Source organism: Rutidosis leptorrhynchoides, chromosome 5 (assembly GCF_046630445.1).
Source record: "Rutidosis leptorrhynchoides isolate AG116_Rl617_1_P2 chromosome 5, CSIRO_AGI_Rlap_v1, whole genome shotgun sequence".
Lineage (NCBI taxonomy): Eukaryota > Viridiplantae > Streptophyta > Magnoliopsida > Asterales > Asteraceae > Rutidosis > Rutidosis leptorrhynchoides.
Window position 1 is genome coordinate 390,369,117 of NC_092337.1, and position 22,751 is coordinate 390,391,867.

A 22,751-nucleotide genomic window follows, 5' to 3' on the forward strand; every position below is an offset into this window, starting at 1 on the left:
ATCCCTTAAAAAGTGTAAACTTGAGGGACCGTTGTCAAAATATAGGCGAAGTTGAGGAACTGTTTGTAATGTGAACGTAAACTCAAAACTACAATTAGAAATAACTGAAACTACAACATTTCATACCACTTTTAGTATATAAAATTCGGTTATATTTACACAATTTTAAAAATTCTTTTGAGTTTAAAAGCCCGTGGTGTTGATGCAGTTCATATTGGTATGTAAATAGCGATACTTAAAAATTGAAAAAGTATAAGAATTATTTAAGAGCCCGTGGTGTTGAAAATTTTTTAAATATATTCGTTTGAGTTCAAGAGTATGTGGTGTTGACAAATTTTAAAATTGATATTAGTAACTTAACGTCTACACTTTTTCTTGAAAAATAAAATATATTCAGAGAAACAAATACGTCTATTTGGAAGAAAAAAATAATCTGTAGTCCTAATCTGTGAATATGGAATTCGTCACCTTTTTGTATGTATTTGATTTTATTTAAATTAATCAATTAGTTAATGATATGGAATGATAATTAATTATTTTATATTTATATTTAAAATTTGACATGATTGTGCTATAAAAAAGCTCGAGGTTATATATATCTACCGGTTTATAAATTTAGTAATTATATAATATATATCTATATCTACTAATTTGGTGGAATAATATATTCGTAATATATACGTAGTAATATAATAAATAATAAAAATAAATGTAAATAATATATATAATCTATACATATAATATATACATATAACAATCCATAAATAACTTTTAACCACAATCAAGAATAACTTTTACTTATATATATATATATATATATATATATATATATATATATATATATATATATATATATATATATATATAGGGAGAGGATCTAGCGATATATATATATATATATATATATATATATATATATATATATATATAGGGAGAGGATCTAGTGAAAACTTTTTTAATGTGAGAACTCTAGGAACTTCAAATACATTGAAATTCGAGCAAAAAAAAAGTAGCGGGCGAGCAAAAAACAAGGAATTACAGCAATAAACAAGGAATTCGAACAAAAAATAAGGAATTCGAGAAGGAAAAAAATGGCGGGTGAACAAAAATGGAGAAATTAGAGCAAAAATTTGAGATGTTGAAAATGTAGAAAAAAAAAATGTAAAACATGTTCGAATTCATCAATTTTTGCTCGCCCTTCAACTTTTTTGCTCTACTTTCAAATTTTTGCTCGCCTTCCTTTTTTTTTGTTCGAATTACAACAAAATTGTTCGAATTCAAAATTGTTGAACCAAAAATGTAGAACCAAGCGAAAAATGCATGTAAAAAAAATTGTTCGACTAGCTCTTTTTTTGTCCGTCCGCCAAAAATTTTTGCTCGAATTTCGAGTTCTAATGGTTCTCACACAAAAAAAAAAAAATTATTTGATCCCTCTACTATATATATATATATATATATATATATGAGGATCCAGCGCTAATCATCACCATTTTTAGAAATAAGTAGATAAATAATTTCGAGTCGCACATTTTCACACTCTTAACATTCAGTGATTGAATGATAGTGTAATATTTAGGATTAAGTTACAAATAGGCTATATATTTTCTCAAATGTCCCGACGTCGTTCATATACTCATTTTCGTCTCATGTTAGTTATATATACTTTCAAAAAGTGTACCGATGTCGCCCACTATACTTTCTTTACCTGTAACGAAAATAATTGAGGACGTGGCTTCTAAGTAGTCATGAAATGTCGGTGATACATCCGAAAAAAACTGAAAGTATATAGCCTACATAGGAACACAACTGAAAGTAATGACCTATTTGTAGTCATATAAAAAGAAAATAAGTTAAATAATTAACTTTACATGTTCAGCAGGTAACCGGTAATGAAATGTTGACATTGGTACACTTTTTGAAAGTATATAGCAGACATGAGACAAAAATGAGTATATGGACGACATAGAAACCTTTGAGAAAATATATAATCTATTTATAGCTTTAAAATTAATGTTAAACGTATTAATAAATGTTAAGATAAATGTTAAATGTTAAATTTGTGGCTCAAAATTGCTTCTTTGATTACCCTCAAAATGGTGCTTAGCCATTTATCCATCCACTATATATTATATTTTATTTTCTCAATTTTACAATTTTACCTCTTACTCTTTACATATCATTTTATCTTAAATGCATGCATTAAGAGCATAATAAAACTTTATCTTGTTATTTTTATCTAGCTAAAGGAATGTTAAACGCGGCTCTTAAAACTACTTTTAAGCTTACTATATTTAAATTTGTAAACTCAGTTGAATTAATTATAAATTATATATATTCATTTATAATACTGACTTTCCTTATTTAAACTATATATAAATATTTTACTATGACACCTTTGAGTTATAAATGAAGAATTAATTTATATTTGGTATGCTTAAATGTAACTTTAATTTCTCTTTTTATCCATCTATAAATCTGGACAATTAAATTGTAAAAATTTTAAACGGAGTAGTAAATAATAAATTAGGGACGAAGGTAGTATAAGTCAATAGGGGTGAGCAATTGTGGCGGGTGTGGGCGGTTTTGAGCCAAAACCACACCCATAACTATTATTGCGGTTGATTAATTTTTTTAACCATTCGGTTCGATTAAAAACGGTTTCGGTTAATTTGATTAAATTGGTTAACGATTAATTATAAAACGATTAATTTGCTTAACTCTTTATTGGGAAAAATTAATTTAATAAGTTTCTTCTTATACTATAAGAAATGACATTTTAACATAAGAATAAGTCATTATCTCATATTTCTAATCAAAAATAAAATTAAGTATATGAATATCTTTTTTACACTGTAATTTAATGCAAAACACCATTAATTACTACACAAATTCAAAAGTTCTTAAAATGTAGAATTTTTTTTAGCTTTATTCTTTATCCACCAAAACTTAAAAGTCAAAATAAAGTTATACATTGATCTACATAGTTTAATGTTTTAACAACTTGACTATTTTCCATAAAACCGATCATAAATAAAAAGTTAGAATACAAAATGGTGCGGTTGCGGTTAATTCGGTGTGAGTACTTATTATTTTCATAACCGGCTCACAAAGTTCGGTTAACTCAAAAGTGTTAACCGAACCCGCGGTTATCCATTCTGTTCGGTTTATTTAGTACGGTTTTATCATTTAATATGATTTCGGGCCACTTAATGCGATTTTATGCTCACCCCTAATTCAATATATGAATAACTAGCTTTCTATTTATAGCTCAACTAAACTGAACGGAAACATTTTGATTATTACAGTACGTTATTAACGGTCAAATTGCTGAGTTTGCATTTGATTCTTCTTAAGGATTGGTTAACTCCGTTATAATTAGTTTTTTTTATTACCAAAATAGGTAATTACTAGATTTGATTGTTATAATATTCAACATGCTCAAGATGGAGAATTTTGTGAAGAGCGACCCAAATAAGTTTTGTAGTCACTTTCACTAAATTCTGTTACACTCATTTGGTAACTCAACAACAACTTTTTATTAACCATAAATTAGACTTTATCGTCCTTAAAAATTTATGAACTGGTCATGATTGTGTTCAAGATACGAATCTACCGATGACCAAAAAAAGTTATCGTCACCCGTATTTGTGTTCTGGAAAGAAGCTTGATATACTAAATCCGAAGGTATAAACGAGTTATCACTTGATGATACGATGGTATCATTTTCTGATAAAAAATTGTCGTTCCAAAAATAATCAATTGGTGCATAATCACTTGAACCTGCTGAATCTAACAAGCCATTAAACCAACTTGACGATAAGCTGGTGCTTGAAGATGACAATGGTGATTCAGCCAGTAAAAAATCAAAGTCCATTTGAAGTGCTGTATCCGAGTTATGGATTAGATCATGTTTGGTGTTGGTTTGATCCGGTTTGAGGGTTCCAATAGGCTGATTGTCTAGTACAGTTTGTTCATCTTTCGCTCTTTTCTTCAAGTGTGTGTGCCAACGATTTTTTATTTCATTGTCACTTCTCCCTGGTAAATACGCAGACATCTCTGACCACCTGCGAGTTTACAGATCGAAATAATTACTATAGCGTTAACTACAACTATGTCGGTGTTACGTACATGAGTAATCCAACAATTAAATGGTTGTGAGTTCAAGTGATCTGATTGTTAGATGATAAGTTAGTGGCCCAACCTAATTGTGAGCTTGGGTCCGTTAGATGTATAAGTTTATTAGGGTTTCCAGAATGTTCGTTGGTCTAAGAGAGACAGCTCTCTCTCCGTTCGAATTTAATTGTCTCTAAATAAAAATAAAAGTTACGTAATTTATACTTTAGTTTTTGTTTACTTTACAATTTATCCATTACTTTTTATATATATTCTTTGTCTTATATTCATACATTAAGAACATCAATGAACTTTAGTTTTTATTCTTTTATCCTTTTTGATGGGGGACAATTAACCTGAGACATATAAAAAAAGTTCATTATGGTTAAGAAAAATATAAAATCATACTTGTTGCCAAGCTTTTTATGTAACTCAATGATCATATCTTCTTCTTCTTTTGTAAAATTGCCATGTTTTATGTTCGGGCGAAGATAATTCACCCATCGTAACCTGCAACTCTTCCCACTTCTTGACAAGCCTAAAGAAGGGAAACCAAACATATAAATTAGCATTAAGCAAGCAATTTTAAACATTCAAGAATTTAGAATAGACTCGAAGTCACATATATATACCGGCAAATTTGGGAAGTAACCGCCAATTCCAGTGGCCGTATCGTTGGATATAGGCTCTTAGTTTGTCATCTTCATCTTCACTCCATGCACCTTTCTTGACGCCATTGTTATCAAAACTTGGAGTCTTCACCATCTTTTTATGTTCCAACTATATATCTCTAGATATTATTGGGAAGGTTAGTGAAGAACTACGATTAAAGATCCAACTGCACTATTATATACTACTTGAGTTTACGAATCAGAACGTGTTTCGGATGAAAATATTATATTCTATAGACAACACTCACGACAGAATAATTGTACATAGTTAATTAATGATTAATGATTATCATAATAATAACCACTGTCTTTTAGACCATAGATAACGTGGCGGTATTCGGCTGTATGCCGCCACAAACGCCGGAAATGGGCGGCGGTGGGCGTTTGTGCGGCGGCGTTTGTCGCCGGATCACGGGGTGAGGGAGGGCGGTTTGGGCACGTGGCATTTGGTGATTGGTGGAGTTTTTAAACCGTTAAGAATATAGCCGTTGCCTTTTTTTTTGTTTTGTTTTTTTTTCATCTTCCTCCTATAAATACATACACATTTAACCATTTTTTTCACACATTTCTTATACTTTCTACTTTATCAATTTAATTTATATAAACATAAACACTTTCTTTGTTTTAAAAAAAATGGATTTTTTAGCCGCTAGTCTAGATTTGCTATTCGATAGCACCTCGTCCGACGAAGAGGAGGAAAGTCCACCTAGAAGAACTCGGGTGCAACGGAACCCACGACGTTTTATTAATAGAGATCGTGAAGCTGCGGGTCTCCTTTTGTGGAACGACTACTATTCGACGTTTCCAGACGACGTTTTCAAGAGACGATTTCGAATGCGAATTAATTTATTTCTACGTATCAAAGACGGTATTCTCAATCACTCTTATTCTAATAATGCTCCTAAACAATTTGTATTTTTCCAACAACGTCCGGATGCATTCGGACGTCTTGGTTTTACTACGTATCAAAAAATAACTTGTGCGTTACGCCAATTGGCGTATGGAACATCCGCTGATATTTTTGATGAATATATAAAAATGGCGGAGAAAACGGGATATGTTTTCTTAAATAATTTTTGCAAGTGTATAATTGATTTATATGGCCGAGAATATTTGTAGAAGCCGACGGCAACTGACGTTGCTCGGTTGTATTCGGCGCACGAGGAGAAACATGGTTTTAAAGGAATGTTGGGTAGTATTGAATGTATGCATTGGGCTTGGAAAAATTGTCCCGCTGGATGGAAAGGTCAATATACTAGAGGTGATCACGGTCACCCTACGATCATGCTTACGATATGTGGATATGGCATTCGTTTTTTGGGATGGCTGGTTCAAACAACGACATAAATGTGTTGAATCACTCTCCGTTGTTTGATTCACTCAAAAAGGATACAGTTGCACCGTCTCCGTTTGAAGTAAACGGACACGTCTATCCATTTGGTTACTACTTGGCGGACGGGATATATCCTGATTAAACAACCTTAATAAAGGGATACTCGACGCCTATTGATGAGCCACGAGTCAAATTTACTAGATTTCAAGCGAATGCTCGAAAGGACGTTGAGCGTACATTTGGTGTTTTACAAGGTAGGTTTGCAATTTTAAAAACTCTGGCACGAGTTATGAGCGTTAACAAGATGAGAAGGATAATGTACAGTTGCATTGTTATGTACAACATGATACAAGAAGATAACGATTTTGCCTTGAGTACTTTGGAACAAGAATGGTTTGATAAACCCGAAAACAGGCTCCGTTGTAATATTAGGAGAAGAGTCAAAGATCGAAGATCACAAGAAAAGGAAATTCGTGATCGAACCGTACACGATCAACTACGTGAAGATTTAACGGCTCATATTTGGGACCTCCCACCGAACTTTCGATCTACAAACTAGTCTTTTATTTTTTTAATTCTTGTAATGTTTTTGATTAATGTAAGCTTTATTTTTTATTAATGTAACTTTTTTTTTTATTAATGTAACTTATTTTTTTTATATGAAAAATGTTACATTTTATCTTATTTAATAACTAAATACTAATTAAAATAACTAAAAAAGAAATAAAAAGTAAATGCCACGTCATTGTCATCTCATGACAAAAGGCCACATAACAACTCCCCCCTAAAATGGCATGGTCCAGTCACTGACTTGCCTCAAAAAGTACACCTCTTTCACTCCACGAAAGCGTCACCATTATCTGTGGTCTTATAGAAGAAGTAACACCTTTTATATTAAAATAATTAATGGACCACCATATACACTCTATGTTGCATTTATGATATATTCGTTTCGTACCAAAGTAATTGTTTCATTTTACTTTTAAAACTCTTCCTGTGAAAACATTAAATTTAAATATTTTCATTTTGTGTTATATAATACTCTTAAACTCACTGTTGTAAACGGCGTTCGTTGCATCCGTTGCGACGCCCGTTGCGGCGTTTTGATGACTAAACCGTTTCGACCCCGTCCCGTTTTCTTATAAGTCGGTCAACGGTCAAAAGTCAGGTCAAATGCAAGAAAAATTGGGTCAACGCCGGTCATAAGTCATAAATTCTGTTAAAATTGGTCATAAGTCGGTCAAATCAATCAAAATTGACTTAGTTTAGTATTCCATTTTGCATTATATTAAAGCTAATAGCAATTATAGGTACAAACTTGTCAACGAATGTTTTTTAGCTCTAAAATATGTGTAAATATATATTTATATATATAAAAGTCAACATTAGTCAACATCTATTTTGACCCCGTCTCGACCCCGTTTTTTCCGTTGCGACGTTTTGAGGTCGCTACCGTTTCGGCCCCGTCTCGCGTCTTTTTCAACCTTGCTTAAACTTATAGCAATTAACGAGAATGGACGTGTTTTTTTTTTTATATATATATGTTTAGAAAATTAGGGGGAAAAACATATATGATTCAATAACAAAAAATCGATTTCAGATGGTTGAAGTAAAATCTTGCACTAATCGCTTCAGTAAAAGTGTGATTCGTTAGATGCTAGAAACAAAAGAATTTAATAATTGATATACTAAAATTAGAGAGAATACAAAGTGCCGTACGGAAAAATAAAATCGTGTAGGTGGCCAGTTAGAAAGAACTAGTTGGGCCACATGGCTTTGCGCCGGTTCTTCACCCTTGATTAACATTAATTACATAGCTAATTATTGAGAAAGTAATTTGATAGGTCAGATCATGTTGAGATTGAGATAAATGATAAGATAAAGAGAGATTCGGTATGTAAGCATGAGACTCGGTATTAGAGAGAATCGGTACAATTACATTCCACAGCTTCTAGAACTCAGTTACAATGCAATGGCTATCTAATTAGGACTACTTAGGTTCCTTATATAGCCCACTTCTAAGAAACATTCAATTAAGCTTATTTCACATTAACACTATACAACTTCGGGGTCCTAACAATCTCCCCCTTAGTGTTAAATGTGAACTTTACAACATAATCCTATTTTGTAATCTTGAGAGGTCCAAATGTTAGTGTCCATCGTGTGTCATCTGGTTTTGAAACTTCTACTTGATTTTCTGAAATTTGCTTAGAAGGTTTCCAGACACCCCACGCTTTTCTTGGATCTCCCTCATATAATGGATATTCATCCATTTCCTTGAAATATCTTCTCTTTCTCTGTCCACGAAGTATCTCAAACTGTCTTGTACGAACCCGGAGTTTCAGACGATCTCTTATATGCTTTATGAATTCTCCAAGACCCATTATCATGTCAATGTCATGGAACTTGCTTTAATGAATCTTAAGATACTTCAGTGCAGCCTTAAGTGTTCCATCTGAATATTTGTTTAGCTCTTCAGTACGAATGAACACCTTTTCTTTTTGATAATTTACAAAAACAAACCCTTCGGGTTCGAATTGCATTTGAAACATCCTCATATCCTTCAGTCCCTCTGTAAATTGATTCGGACACGTAATTCGAATCTTTTTCCTTTTTGCTTCGAGACCTATTTGAAAGTCTTCACGTCTCATCAGTTCAATTGTCTCCATCATGTATCTTTTCACAGCTTCCAAAGCTTGAGCCTTAGCAAAAGGTCGTATGGTGATGATACTGAGGTAGTTGTAGATGTGAATGATGTCAAGCATATCTAGATTATGAAAATCTGTTTCAGTGAACTTGTACTCTTTCTCATCTTCTTTGATAACGTGGAACTGACTGATGACGTCTTTCTTTTCGCTTATCTCTACTCCGACTCGAGTAATATTCAACACTTCTGAAATACGATATTTTCTTTGAAACCACAAATCATCTTCATCTTTGTTGATATGTTTCCTCCACATAAACTCATACCAATTCCTTTCACTTACTGGAAGCAATCGTGAACCTATATAAGTAAACCTTTTACTCCTTGGTAATTCATTGATGCGGAAGATCTTGTAAGCATTTTCTTCGATGAATGTGTTATAAAATCATGTTCTACTCCTAACAATAATCTTTGCTCCTGATTCTTAAAGAATATTCCATGATTGTATTTGAATCTGGAATTCACTGTTTCACTTGATGTAGATGTACCAGAAGTTGATCTTTCATTAGCATTTGTTGGATTTAAACTCGATGAGGGTGTTGAATTTGATGAATGACCAGTAGGATTTGTTGCATCATTATTTGGAACATCATCATCTTCAATATGATCAAAGATCTCATCTTCATTTGGATTAACATAAAGATTGTCTTCATCGTCATCAGAAGAATCCATTTCATTATCACTTTCTATTACTGGTTCAGGATTCTCTTCATCTACAATCTCTACATCTTCCGGAATTGAAGATACTGATGATAACTTGCTTAGAATGACAAATCCATCATTATCCGTCTCTTCAAGATAGAAATCACTCAAGTTCAAATCCTCATCTACCAGTCCACTATCAGCCTCATTATGAACAATTGGAATTATAACTTGCTCAGGCTCCTTATCATCAATTTCATCATGTGTAGTAACCATTTCTGATTCCATCTGAACTTGTTGAGCTTGTGAAGCTGATGAAGACCTTACACCACCACCCTTAGTTGAAATATTTACCGTTAGATATTCTCCATCTACTCCTATCTCCCCCTCATGGCTATTCTGAGGATCAGAATCGTCATGTTCATCATCACGGTGAGGACTCAACGGAGAAGAGCAGGAAGTAAGTGGATATCGAACACGAGCACGAAACAATGCTTGAAGCGAAGTGCGTTGAAGAACATCTAGATTGACTCTAGAAAACATACGACTGAAATATTCTTGCTCCAAAGCATCATAGAAATGTGGTAAACAAGAAGGTGATGGTGGAAAAGTAACAATAGGAACACCAGCAGCAGCAACTGTTGAAGGCGATGTTGGTGGAAGTGTTTGAGTTGCCGTGAGGGCAGGTAAGGATGATTATGCAGTATTATTCTTATATGTAGGGCTATACATACTACTAGTCAGATTCGTGATATCCCCTTCTGATGGAGGTTGGGTAACAACCGGAGTTGTCACCGGCGAAGTTTCTTTCGAAGCATCCGCCTCCATGACTTTGGTCTCATGGGACTCTGACAAAGTAGCAGGACTACCCGTCGGTTTAGTTCTCGCAGAGATATTGCTATCCCCTACTCCTGAAATCATTGATATACCATGAGGTGGCACATCTCTTTCAGTTAAAAACTCTTCTTCCAGACCCTGAGATTCAGAATCCGGAAGAGAAGTGGTTTGAACCAATGGATCACTTTCATGAACCAAGAGAACAGTCTGCTGGAAGTCTGATAAATATCCCGAAGGATTGTCATGTTGACTCGTTTCCATGGGACGCGGCAGATCTTCCTCATCAAGATAAGCCGGACCTCGAGACCCTGTTGTACGTTGAGGTACAGGAGGATTTCCAGCCGATACGCAGGGTGCCTTTTCAAGATTTTTCGGCTCCCCTTCGGCCGTTCTGGACTTCAATGATTGAATTTCCTCAATCGATTGAGTCAACGCAGACTTTACTGCAGAGGAAGACTTTACTTCCTTAGATGCCGAAGCACCTTGCTTTGTAGGATTTATTATTAAGTCCTGTTTAGATTGGATGGGCTTAGTGGTCTTTTTACCATCCGTGCGTTTAGATCTCTTGCCTCCCGAAGCTTGCGCTTCATTTAGCGTAGGGCTTACTGTTATTCTTGGATGTGATACGGAGATAGGTGAGGTTGACCTAATTGGCTCTTGGTCTTGATCCGTATCACCAATGGTTGGAGTAACTGTTTGGCGGACGATGGGTGTCGAAGTTCTAGATCTAGTTACTCGTTGGGTTGGCGGAGTCTGAATCATCTCATCAGGCATGTATCGAGTTCTCTTAGGAGAATGTTCAGGAGATGATTCAGATGCTGTTGCTGAAGTGTCACTGCTTACTTCGGGTGTTGTGGAAAGGGTTGGTTCAACCCTAGTTGGACTAGGTTCCCTGATCCTCACGGGTTGAGCTTGGTGTGCTACCCTAGATCGTTTGAGGTTCACCCTAAGTGGAGGATTAGCTGGCCCGGGTGGTTGAACTACAGGTTCCTCTACAACCTCTGGGGCTGGAACCACGGCAGGTTCAACTTGTTCTTGTTGTACCGGGTTCGGAAGAGGTATTCCTACAGCCTGAAAATAAGAACGCATATGAGCGTCTTGGGGTTCAGCTAGCCTCACTAGCCAATTTGGAATTGGCGCAGTGAATTGATTATCAGACACCATAGGGGTGTTCATCTTCGGCTCTCCAAACCTTTTCATCTGTAATCCATGTGTACCTGGTACAAATATATTTGCATTTCTGCAAGCATTTATAGCATCATGGATAAAGATACAGAAAAACCTTTCGCAAGGTATGTATGAACCCCTTGGCTTATCAACTTGAGCTTGAACCAGATCCCATAAAAGCTCAGCATAGTCAGGAGCCTCTACTCTTATGAAAGAGTAGAATACTTTCAGCATTGGCACAGTCAAGCTATTAGATCCACTCCTTGTCATCAGCAAACATCTGTTGATGATTGAGAAGATCACATACCACCTTGAGTGCATATATTTCTTCTGAAACTTAGCTGGTGGAACGTTGGTAGCTCCAACATAACCAAGATCAAAGACAGAAGTCACCATTTACTGAGTAGCAGGAAAAGCAGGAGTATTCTGTACAAGAGGAAGTCTGAAGACCCTCCTGAAATCAGCTTTAGTGAAACTCCTCCTCCTTTGAACTCCTCTTAGTTGAAATTCAAAACGAGCTTGTGTTCCCTCTGGATTTTCAGTAGTAGGTTGTGTAGCTTCCACAAACCTAATTGTTCTGTTAAGTAACTCCAGATCTGTTACAGCTACACTGGCAGTAGTATTGAGGGCAGGCCACAGTGTGTGCCTCTCTAGAATTGCTGTCCAGTAGTTGCAGGGTATGCTGGTTTCAGAGTTGATGAAGTGATTGTTCGCCATTTAGCTGTATAAATAAGAAATAGAAGACCACAAGATATTTAACAAAAAGCATATATCTCTATTCTTATTTGCCTTTGAAATCCTTTTTATATTTTTAAATTTTAAGATTTTTATGATTTTTCAAGAATATAAAAGTCTTTTATTCTCAAATATGAACAAATAATTGACAACCATGACATTCATATGATATTCATCTTAGTACAAAATCATCATGCAAAGTCAATTATATAACACAAGGACTCAGAACAACACTTAGTCAATTTTTAAACACATTTCAAGCAGATTCGGTAGTTATGAAAACTTTAGATTCTGTAACCAAATAAGCTTGAGTTTTCATATCAGAAAGATATAGAATAAACATGTTAAGTGTTTGAAGATAAAAATCAGAAAATTTTAAGGTATCAAATTTCAGACTCGGTATCAAGAAAGAAAATCAGATTCGGTATCTTCAACAATTAACAGAAAGTCACTCAAACATGCATATTCTATCATATATCAAGTAATATCACAACCATGATCAATTAACCATTCAATTACAAGTATATTAACATGTTAATTGTATGAACAAACTCAGTATCAGGATAAGAACACATTCGGTAGATACAGAATTCATCAAATAAGCAATTAAACATGTAATCAGACTCGGTCAAATAATAGATCAGTCAATTTAACTCAGATTAGACAAGATTTCATGTTGATTTTCCAAATCAATTGAGTTTAATCAAAGATTAATTGAAATCGACTCAGACTCGGTATAATCAACAAGATTTCAAAAATTAAAGATCATAATTCAGTTATTTTGATCTTTTCTGGTTGATAAAAACTTAATTATCTCAGATCTACAATTATATATCTTAAACATTGATTAAAATGAACAATTACCAAGAATTTGAAGAAACAGAATGACTGACTCGGTAGAATTAGGCAGATTCGGTATAATCAACAGACTCGGTAGGTAATTAATAACAGTAAGAGAGTAATGTTTGACTTTGACTCTCCTTTTATAAATACCGAAAGTAAAATACCGAATGGGCTTTACAGAATGGGCCTAAAATACCGAATACAGTCCAATTTTTCAAAACTTTAACAATTTAACTCCAAATTTTGATAAATTGATTTTTCCTCTTGAAATCCATTTCAATCTTTTCATGAAAAACAATTCTGAGACAATTTCTGAAAACTTTGAACTTACCGAATCTGTACTGTTGGTTGTCAGATTCGGTAAAATGATAAAAATAGCATTTATTCATTAAAATTTAAATATTTTTGGATTTTATCTTTTCCAATTTTTATGAATTTTTTAAAATAAGATTTGTACTTAAAAGAACTTTAAATTTTATACAAAATACAAATCTTCAGTGATACCAATTGTTGACACGGGTTGCATACTGAGATGTACACAAGTCATAGTGAATTATTTCAGATAAAAACAAAGAAATTTTGAATTCACTTTTGAAAAACAATATTTTTGAATTATTTTCTCATTTTCTCCCTTTTTCTCCCCCTCAAAATGTGATATACAAGAAAGTAAATCAGCATTTTGATTATATTCCCAAGAAAATGAATTAACTCCCCCTTGAAATAGGATATCAATGAGTTACATCCCCTTTGCGTAACCATTGAACAAATATATCTAGGAAGTTATCATTAATCTAAAGGCAGTCCCTTAAAGAAAAATTATCTAAAGCACTGAAACTTAGTGGCTCCCCCTAGAAAGTATCTACTCCCCCTAAACACAAGATCCCAAAAATAAGTTCCAACAGATCTAAGGAATATCAAGCACTATACTCTACCATGCCAATATCTTTGATCAAGAAATTTAGCCTAAGTTCATCTAAAGGTTTAGTGAACATGTCAGCTAATTTCACTTTAGTAGGCATAAAGTATAACTCTATATCCCCTTTCTCTACATGGTCCTTAATGAAATGATAACGAATATCTATGTGTTTAGTTTTAGAATGCTGAACCGGGTTGCTTGTTATTGCAATAGCACTTTGTGAATCCCCTTTAAGGTATTGAAAAATCCTAACAACCGCTTTGGAGTGAGATTTCTTAGGGTTGGACTGAAAGCGGGCACAGACAGTTACGGCAAGTGTAATGTCTGGTCGACTCACAGTCAGATACATTAAAGAACCAACCATGCTTCGATAAAGCGTAATATCAAAGGGTTCCCCATTAGTATCAGCATCCAGTAAAGTTCTCATTGGGGTTGTCATTGGTTTTAAAGCAGTCATTTTAAAACGTTTTAGCATATCATTGATATACTTTTTTTGACTGATAAAAATCCCATTTGGTAATTGTTTTACTTGTAACCCCAAGAAGAAAGTTAACTGGTCAAGCATGCTCATTTCGAATTTGCTGGCCATAAGGTCACCAAATTCTTTGCATAAGGCCGGGGACGTGGAACCAAAAATAATATCATCAACGTAAATTTGAACCAAGAGAATGTGACCATGGTTTTTACGGATGAATAACGTTGTATCAATCATTCCACGAGAGAAGCCATTGTCCAGTAAATACTTTATTAAGGTCTCATACCATGCACGCGGTGCTTGCTTCAGACCGTATAAAGCTTTCTCCAAGTAGTAAACGTGATTTGGATGAATGGGATCGACAAAGCCTTCTGGTTGATCAACATAGACTTCCTCTTGAAGATAACCATTCAAAAAAGCAGTTTTGACATCCATTTGAAACACCGTGAACTTCATATGAGAAGCAAATGCAAGGAAAAGACGAATTGCCTCAATCCTAGCAACCGGAGCAAACGTTTCGTCATAATCAATGCCCTCTTGTTGTCGATATCCTTTGGCCACAAGACGTGCCTTATTTCGAACCACAATTCCATCAGAATCCTTCTTGTTCTTGAAAATCCACTTAACCCCTATTGGTCGTTGACCCGTTGGTCTTGGAACTAATCGCCATACTTTCAATCGTTCAAATTGATTGATCTCGTCTTGCATTGCAACTACCCAGTATGGATCTAGTAAAGCTTGAGCAACCGTTGTTGGTTCTATCTTACTAAGAAAGGCTGTGAATAGACACATATTCTGAGTAGCCCTTCGAGTTGAAACTGGAGCAGATGCGTCACCAATAATAAGATCTATTGGATGACTTTTAGTCCATCGGGTGTGTGGAAGAGATTGTACATCAATTGTATCCATCGGAACATCAACCGTTGTTGACGTTGAGCCTTGATCTGCTTGATCTGATGTAACAATATCTAATGGATTCAATAGAGTATCTGGAGAAACAGCTGGAGTTGTATCAAATGATGAATCTTGATCTTGTTCAAGATTATCAATAACAGGAGGTTGGAGGGAGGATGAATAAGCAACAGGTGAATCAGTTGGTGTTGAATCTTCATCAAAAAGACTTTGAAGAGTCTCCACAGTAGTTGACTGTGATGGTGTATGGCTTGAACATTTGAATCCCATTGAGGAGTATAAAGACTATCAAACAAGATATCCAGTTCCTCTGATGTAACCGTAGGAACACCCTTCTTCGAGAAAATTGAGTTTTGTGCAGAAGAAGTAGTAGCCAGGTTAGGATCGGGTTTTGAACTGAGTTGTTCAAAAGCCATTCCCGAAAATTCGTCAAACTTGACGTTAATGCTCTCTTTAATCATCATTGTCCGCTTATGATAAACACGATAAGCAACTTTGTTCGAGGAATAACCAAGAAATATGGCCTGATCGCCATGAGGATCAAACTTTCCGGGGCTGTCAAAATCGTTAAGCACATAGCATATACAACCAAAAACATGGAAATATTTGACATTCGGGCGTCTACCATATAATAACTCATATGGAGTTTTATCAAAACGTTTGTTTACAATACAACGATTTTGGGTATAGCATGCAGTTGAAATGGCCTCCCCCCACATTTTTGGAGGTAATTTGGAGTATGCAAGCATCGTTCGTGCTGCTTCGCACAATGTACGATTACGTCGTTCGACTACTCCATTTTGTTGGGGGGTCCGAGCAGCAGAGAACTGATGTTCAATGCCTTGGTCTTTCAAATAACTATCAAGCGGGTCATTCATAAATTCCGTCCCATTATCAGTTCTGATGCTCTTAACATGTTTGTTAAAAGAGCGTTGAATCTTTTTAATGAATTCAATGATAATGGCGGGAGTTTCTGACTTAGTTCGCAAAAGAAAAATCCATGTAAACCGGGTATAGTCATCAACAATGACAAGCACATGTTTCTTGCCACCGAGGCTAGAAATACGCATGGGTCCACATAAGTCCATATGCAATAATTGCAAAGACGATGAAGTACTAGGGGTTTGCTTAAGTGGATGATTAGTCCATTTCAGCTTACCCATCGCACATGATGGACACACATGATGCTTATCATATTGAAAGGTTGGAATACCATCAACTAAATCTTTAGAGACTAATCGATTGATACCCTTGTAATTCAGGTGTGACATCCGATGATGCCATAACCATGAATTTTCTTTGGTAGAACGAGTGGCCAAACACATGGTTGCATGTGATGGTTCATCATTGAGGTCAATAGTAAATAGTGAAGCACAATGTTTACCAACAAGAAGATCATTCCCTTCGGTGGATTGCACCGAGCATTGTCGACGTTCAAACAAAACTTTGAGATCTCCATCGCAGAATTGGCTCACACTAAATAAACTACACCCCAAACCCTCAACATATGAAACCCGTTTGATTGTTATGCCATTTTGTACAAAATCTCTGTAACCCGTTATTGCTGCAATCTCATCATTTCCGAATGTAACCGTTCCTAGAAATTTGTCAATGAAGTTGACAAGCAAGGATTTATCGCCCGTCATGTGTCGAGAACAACCGAAATCGATATACCAAACACAGATGTCGAAACCCTGTAAATGTAAATTCCCTAGAGTTTAGGTACCCAAAGTTTCTTGGGTCCTTTTCGGTTAGTACCAGCAATAAACTTTTGATTAACAACAAACTTTGGATCAATGATGAAATAATCACGTAAAGCATCATTCAGTTTAGACAATAAAGCATCATTTAAAACCACATTACATGAAGCATCATACGCAATATCAATCTTTACATCGTTATCAGAAGTCTTAACACACAATTTATTCCAAGTAGATGTTTTGTTCACAGACGAAAATTGAAAATCATGAGATGATTTCCTAGGCCGACTAGCAGATTGCTTTGGTTTGGTTGCTACTTTCTTAGTCGTGGACTTAGGAACCCATACAGATTTGTAATTCAAGTTTGGATTATGACCTGTGACACGAGAAACACCTTTGTTAGTTAGATGTCCAAACTTTTCAGTTGACACATGAGATGAATGATTTTGCAGAATTTCCAATTTGATTGTACGTTCTTTTGCATCATACTCACTTAAATCAGGTTTATAACTTGTGTGTGTTGTAGATTTAACTGATTTCTTTAAAAGACTCGCTTTTGAAGTTTTTGTCATAGGAATCATAGGAATCTTTTCAGTTAACACAGAACCATTTGGAGAATGAACCTTTTTAACAATATACTGAGTTGTAGAAACAACTTTCGAACCATGATTGCCAAATTGAGAACGTAGAGGATTTTTAAGAATAGTAATGGGTTTTACATCCTTAGATGTTGTTGTTCCCTTCCCCTTCTTAGTAATCCCACCAGTACATTCAAGCACATTGGTTGCAACATTAGACGTTTGCTTAAGTGTGTTAGCCTGTTTCATTTGAATTATCTTTTGTTTTAAGCTTTTAATCTCAAGACATAATTCTTCAGCAGAAAATATCACTTCACCCTCCTTAAAAGCATAAGTACATTCTTTCTTAGGCAGTGAAGGCAATTTATCACACAAAGCAAGCATTTGTTCTAATGATTGGCACTTAAGTTGCAAGTCAATATTCTCCTGTTCAAGTTGAGCTACTATACGATTCAAATTACGTACAGCAGGCAAATTCAAGTAATAATCATGCAAAGGATCAAGTTGACTTTCAAAATCTATCAAAGGTTCAATGTTCGGTTCATCCTGAGGTTCTACTTTTTCATCTAAAGAATTTTGACCAAGAGAATCTGTCTCAAAGAAGACAGTTATTTCATGTGCTAGGTCTTCACGGAAAACATCATCTGGACATGCAGGTAAAGTTGGTAGAATTGGTTTCACATCAAAAATTGGTTCATCAAACACCTCATCTATTGCAGTAATGCTAGAACTAGGTTTGTTAAACACTTCATTCTCAAGCATTAAAATGTATTTCTCTAGCATGAGCGTTGGGATATAAACCAGTCTACGCTTAGGCACATAATCTTCACGTTGCATGTTTTTTTCAGTTTCAACAAGATTTTTCAAGAAATCAGGATTCGATTTACCTATCTTAGCATTGATTTTTTCATACACTAAGCTAATTTGATGGTATTTCCTAGATTTACGATTTACAATAGTATCATCAAAATTAGCATCAGAAGCATGTACAAAATGCGATGGTAAACCGGCTTGAAAATAATCAGAATGATATAATCCTGGAATCTTTTTGGAAGCATCTTCCAAAATTTTCGGATCTTCGTAACCCAACCCCCACTTTTCACCATGAATCGTTTTTGGTCTATTCATGAAAATCGTTTGTTTTGAAAGTTCCGTATCCATGATAGCTTTGGATTGCTCTGTTCGATAGAGTTTTTCCTCATATCGAGCAAGTTGAGCTTTCATTTGAAAAGATTCTTTTGACAATAAAGAAATTTCAGTGTTCTTTTCAATTATGGTGTTTTCCAATTGAACGATTTTCTTGTTTAGTTTTGAAAGTGTGGGTTCATGTTGGTTTTTCAAATCAGAAAGATCTTTTTCTAAAAATTGAACTTTTTCTGCAAGTCGTTCCGATTTTAAACGATAATCAGTTCTTTCAACTTTAATTGGATGAATTGTCTTTTTTAGATCTTCCAACTCAGTTTCCGTAGAGTTGAGTTGGAGAGTCAATTGTTGCACATCCGTTTGCAATTTGGATGAGGAAGGTCTGGTCTCATTCATTTTGATTTTATCTTTTAAAACCTTGTTTTCAGATTTTAAGCCTTTGACTTCTTTTGACATTGAGACCAGATTCTTCATCAAGTCATTTTGAATTTTTATAAAATCAGGTGAGATTTCAGTTGATTGTACCTCATCATCATCGGATGTTGAGTCAGAATTCTCCATTGCTTCCTTAGCTTTGATGAGCTTTGTCACCTTGCAAACATTTGCATGTTCCACCTCTGAATCTGAATCGTCAGTCCAGTTAAACCAAGTATCATCAACCGGTTTTAGCTCTCCCCCAGTTTCCACAATCTTAGCCATCAACATTTTCTTCTTGTAGTAAGCTGCGTCCTTCTTCTTAGGCATCTTGCACTCACGAGAGTAATGACCAGCTTTGCCACAATTGAAACAAATTGAATCTTCCTTCTTGGAATCATCAGCACGTTGTTGTTTAGATTGATCAGCTTTCTTGTAGTACGAGGAAGATGACGAGTTTTTGCGTTGATTGCTTGATTTGCCTTTAAACTTGTGTTTGTTCAAGGCTTTTGTGAACATGGCTGCCATCTTGACTAATTCAAGGTGAGAATCATCAACATCAGAAAGATTCAAATCTTCTGAATCAGTTGATTCTTCTACAAGCACTTTCTTGGACAAGCTTTTGGAAGACGTCAACGATTTGCTCTTCTTTTTGGCAATTAGGGCAAGTGGATCGCCCGGAGAAGACTCTTTCCTTCCTTCTTGAAGTTTAGACACTTCAGGTTGGTAGTGCATAAGAACTCCAACAAGCTCATGAATAGTCAACTTGTCAATCTCTTTAGTAGATCGAACAATGGTTCCATAAGGAAGCCAATCAGCATTGAGCGTTTTGAGAAACTTCATGTTGACTTCAGCATTTACTTTTATGATCTTGCACCTTTTCAACTCATTGAGAACACCATTGAAACGACGATAGGTATCCTTGAGTGGTTCATCAGTTTCCTGCTTGAAATCTTCATAGAATCCCAGAGCCTTATTCAATTTAGTAACGTCTGACATGTCATAACCTTCTTGCTGTTGTTTGATCTCATCCCATATATCTTTTGCTGTTGTGTTGCTATCAACATTTTCAAACAATTCATACGGGATAGCTTGCATAACAATATTCTTTGCCTCTATGTCACCCTGAGCTCTCTCACGCTTATCACCAGAAAGTTCATAGACTGGAATTGGCATACCAGTATCCGGATGATAATCAACAACTGGGCCATCTCTCAGAGAAGCCCAAATGTACTTTGCTTTCTCACCCTTATAGTCTATGTACTGAGTGATACGGTGAAGCCACTAAGTGTACTTTCCATCAAACAACACTGGAGGATGGGAATCAGATCCAATGATCAAAGTATCTTGAGTAGACATCTTGAAAATGAGGTAGATTGAAAGGACCCGTCCTAATCCACCTGGACGAAGTCATCAACATTTGGTCCCATTGCGATGATCGGCTCCAAGTAATGTCCTTATATTGAGTAAATGCACGCGGAAGACTTAATTCGTACCTGAGAATAAACATGCTTTAAAGTGTCAACCAAAAGGTTGGTGAGTTCATAGGTTTATCATAACAATCATTTCAATATGTTAATAGACCACAAGATTTCATAATCATAAACATAATACACTCGCAAGTGTATGTAAAGCATTCTAAGTGGTTGAGCACTTGGTAACCATACTTAACATTTAATCAACGTCGCATATTCCCTTTATTATGAAATCTCACTACACCGTACCAAGTGTAGTCACCAAAACGAAGTACTGTGCAACCGTTGAATACTGGTCGTCCAGTCCGGTTGGGGTTGTCAGGCCCGATATATCTATCAACAGGATTCGCGTTTACAATACTCATGAAAATAGTAGTTACCAAGCTACAGGGAAATATGCGAGTGGTACAACTCAGCGTAGAATATATTTTTAAGTACTTGTGTCTATTTTGTAAACATTTATAAAAGTAGCGCATGTATTCTCAGCCCAAAAATATATATTGTAAAAGCAATTAAAAAGGGAGCAAATGAAACTCACCTAATGTATTTTGTAGTAAAAATACATAGAACGACATTGAACAGGTATAGGGTTGGCCTCGGATTCACGAACATATATCATTTGTATATATATTAAAACGTATAATTGTAACCGAACAATTTATTATATCTTAATTTATATATTATATATTAAATTTGTTTTTATATTTAAAATGATTATTATTTATATAGTTAAATTAATATATCCATACTTGTTTAATGTTGTATTTAAAAATCGATAGTTTGTTATTTGTACGTATTTATAAATAATATTGGTAAGTTTGATATATATAGTCATGCGAAATTTTAATATAATTATAGTATATGTAATAAGTATATTTTATGTATAAAATGTTTATCTGTTTAAAAATGATAGTTTTTAATATTAATAATTTACTAATAATATTAATAATGACAATAATACTAATAACAATCCTAATAATAATAATATTAATATTTATAATATTAGTAATGATAATAATAATAATAATAATAATAATAATAATAATAATAATAATAATAATAATAATAATAATAATAATAATAATAATAATGATGATGATATTAATAATTAAAATACCAATTAATACCTTAGTAGCATAAAAAGAGAATAAACTGCCAGCGACGGGACTCGAACCCGTGACCCCTTGTTCACCCAACACCCCTAGGACCACTCATCTGATTCTGCTTTTCCTGATTTAAATGATATCCCAAAATACTTAAACCCATTATTTCAGTTCCTAATTCATCTTCTTCTTTAATACACAAACGACCAGAGATTAATACAAGTAGCAAGAAATCTCTCAACTAGTTTTAGGACTTAAAGCTAATTCAAACTAATGATTACTGAGTGAGTTAATAAAAAAATAAAAAAAATAATAAAAAAAAATTGTATAAACCCACTGTTACTGTGCGACGGTTTAAGAAAAGAGAAAAAAAATTTGATTTCACTTTGGAGCAAGTTTTGTATAAAGGTTATAACATAAAATAGTTTGTAAATCATATATAGAAACTATTGAAATCGTTAATTTGGCTTGAAACACAAACACAAATCCGAATTTCTTCAAGAACACACATGTTGACTTTTTGTTTCAAAAACTTTGACTTCAAAATTCTAATTCGATATGAAAAATTGGGTTTTGATACTTGACAGATAATTTGAATAGTCAATTTCCAACAGCTCTGCATTAATAGATTTTCAAGTTTCATTCGAAGTTGATTTTTGAGTAAAAAAATCACACGAACAGGGAACTGGGTTTTATCTCCTGGTTATTTCTGTTGCTTTCGCGAATTGGTAAGACTGATATTCATAATATGATTAAGTAAATGATGTATTACTCGTTTGGTTCATAGTTGATATATGAAACCGACTTGTAACAACTAAAGACAGAAGATGTCGACCAAGAATTATTCGAGCAGGCAGGAATATAATAAAAATTAAGTTGAGACAGATTGATGGCAGATTTTGGTTTGTAGTTAAATGAAATTCGATAAATAACAAACGCAGTACCAATCAGGAGCAGGGAATAAGATAAAGTAGTTGTGATTGATAAATA

At 34.5% G+C, this 22,751-nt stretch overlaps 2 protein-coding genes across 2 annotated transcripts; one reads left to right on the forward strand and one right to left on the reverse strand.

Moving 5' to 3' along the window:
• Positions 1 to 3,565: 3,565 nt before the first annotated feature.
• On the reverse strand, positions 3,566 to 4,878 carry LOC139849823 (transcription factor MYB15-like). Its single transcript, XM_071839444.1, has 3 exons — positions 4,746 to 4,878; positions 4,522 to 4,651; positions 3,566 to 4,064 (listed from the first exon to the last, which is right to left on the reverse strand). The coding sequence occupies exons 1-3, from the start codon at positions 4,876 to 4,878 to the stop codon at positions 3,566 to 3,568; spliced, it is 762 nt and encodes a 253-aa protein (XP_071695545.1).
• Positions 4,879 to 5,417: 539 nt separating this feature from the next.
• Positions 5,418 to 6,676, forward strand: LOC139849824 (uncharacterized). Its single transcript, XM_071839445.1, has 3 exons — positions 5,418 to 5,504; positions 5,904 to 6,113; positions 6,275 to 6,676. The coding sequence occupies exons 1-3, from the start codon at positions 5,418 to 5,420 to the stop codon at positions 6,674 to 6,676; spliced, it is 699 nt and encodes a 232-aa protein (XP_071695546.1).
• The last annotated feature ends 16,075 nt before the right edge of the window (positions 6,677 to 22,751 follow it).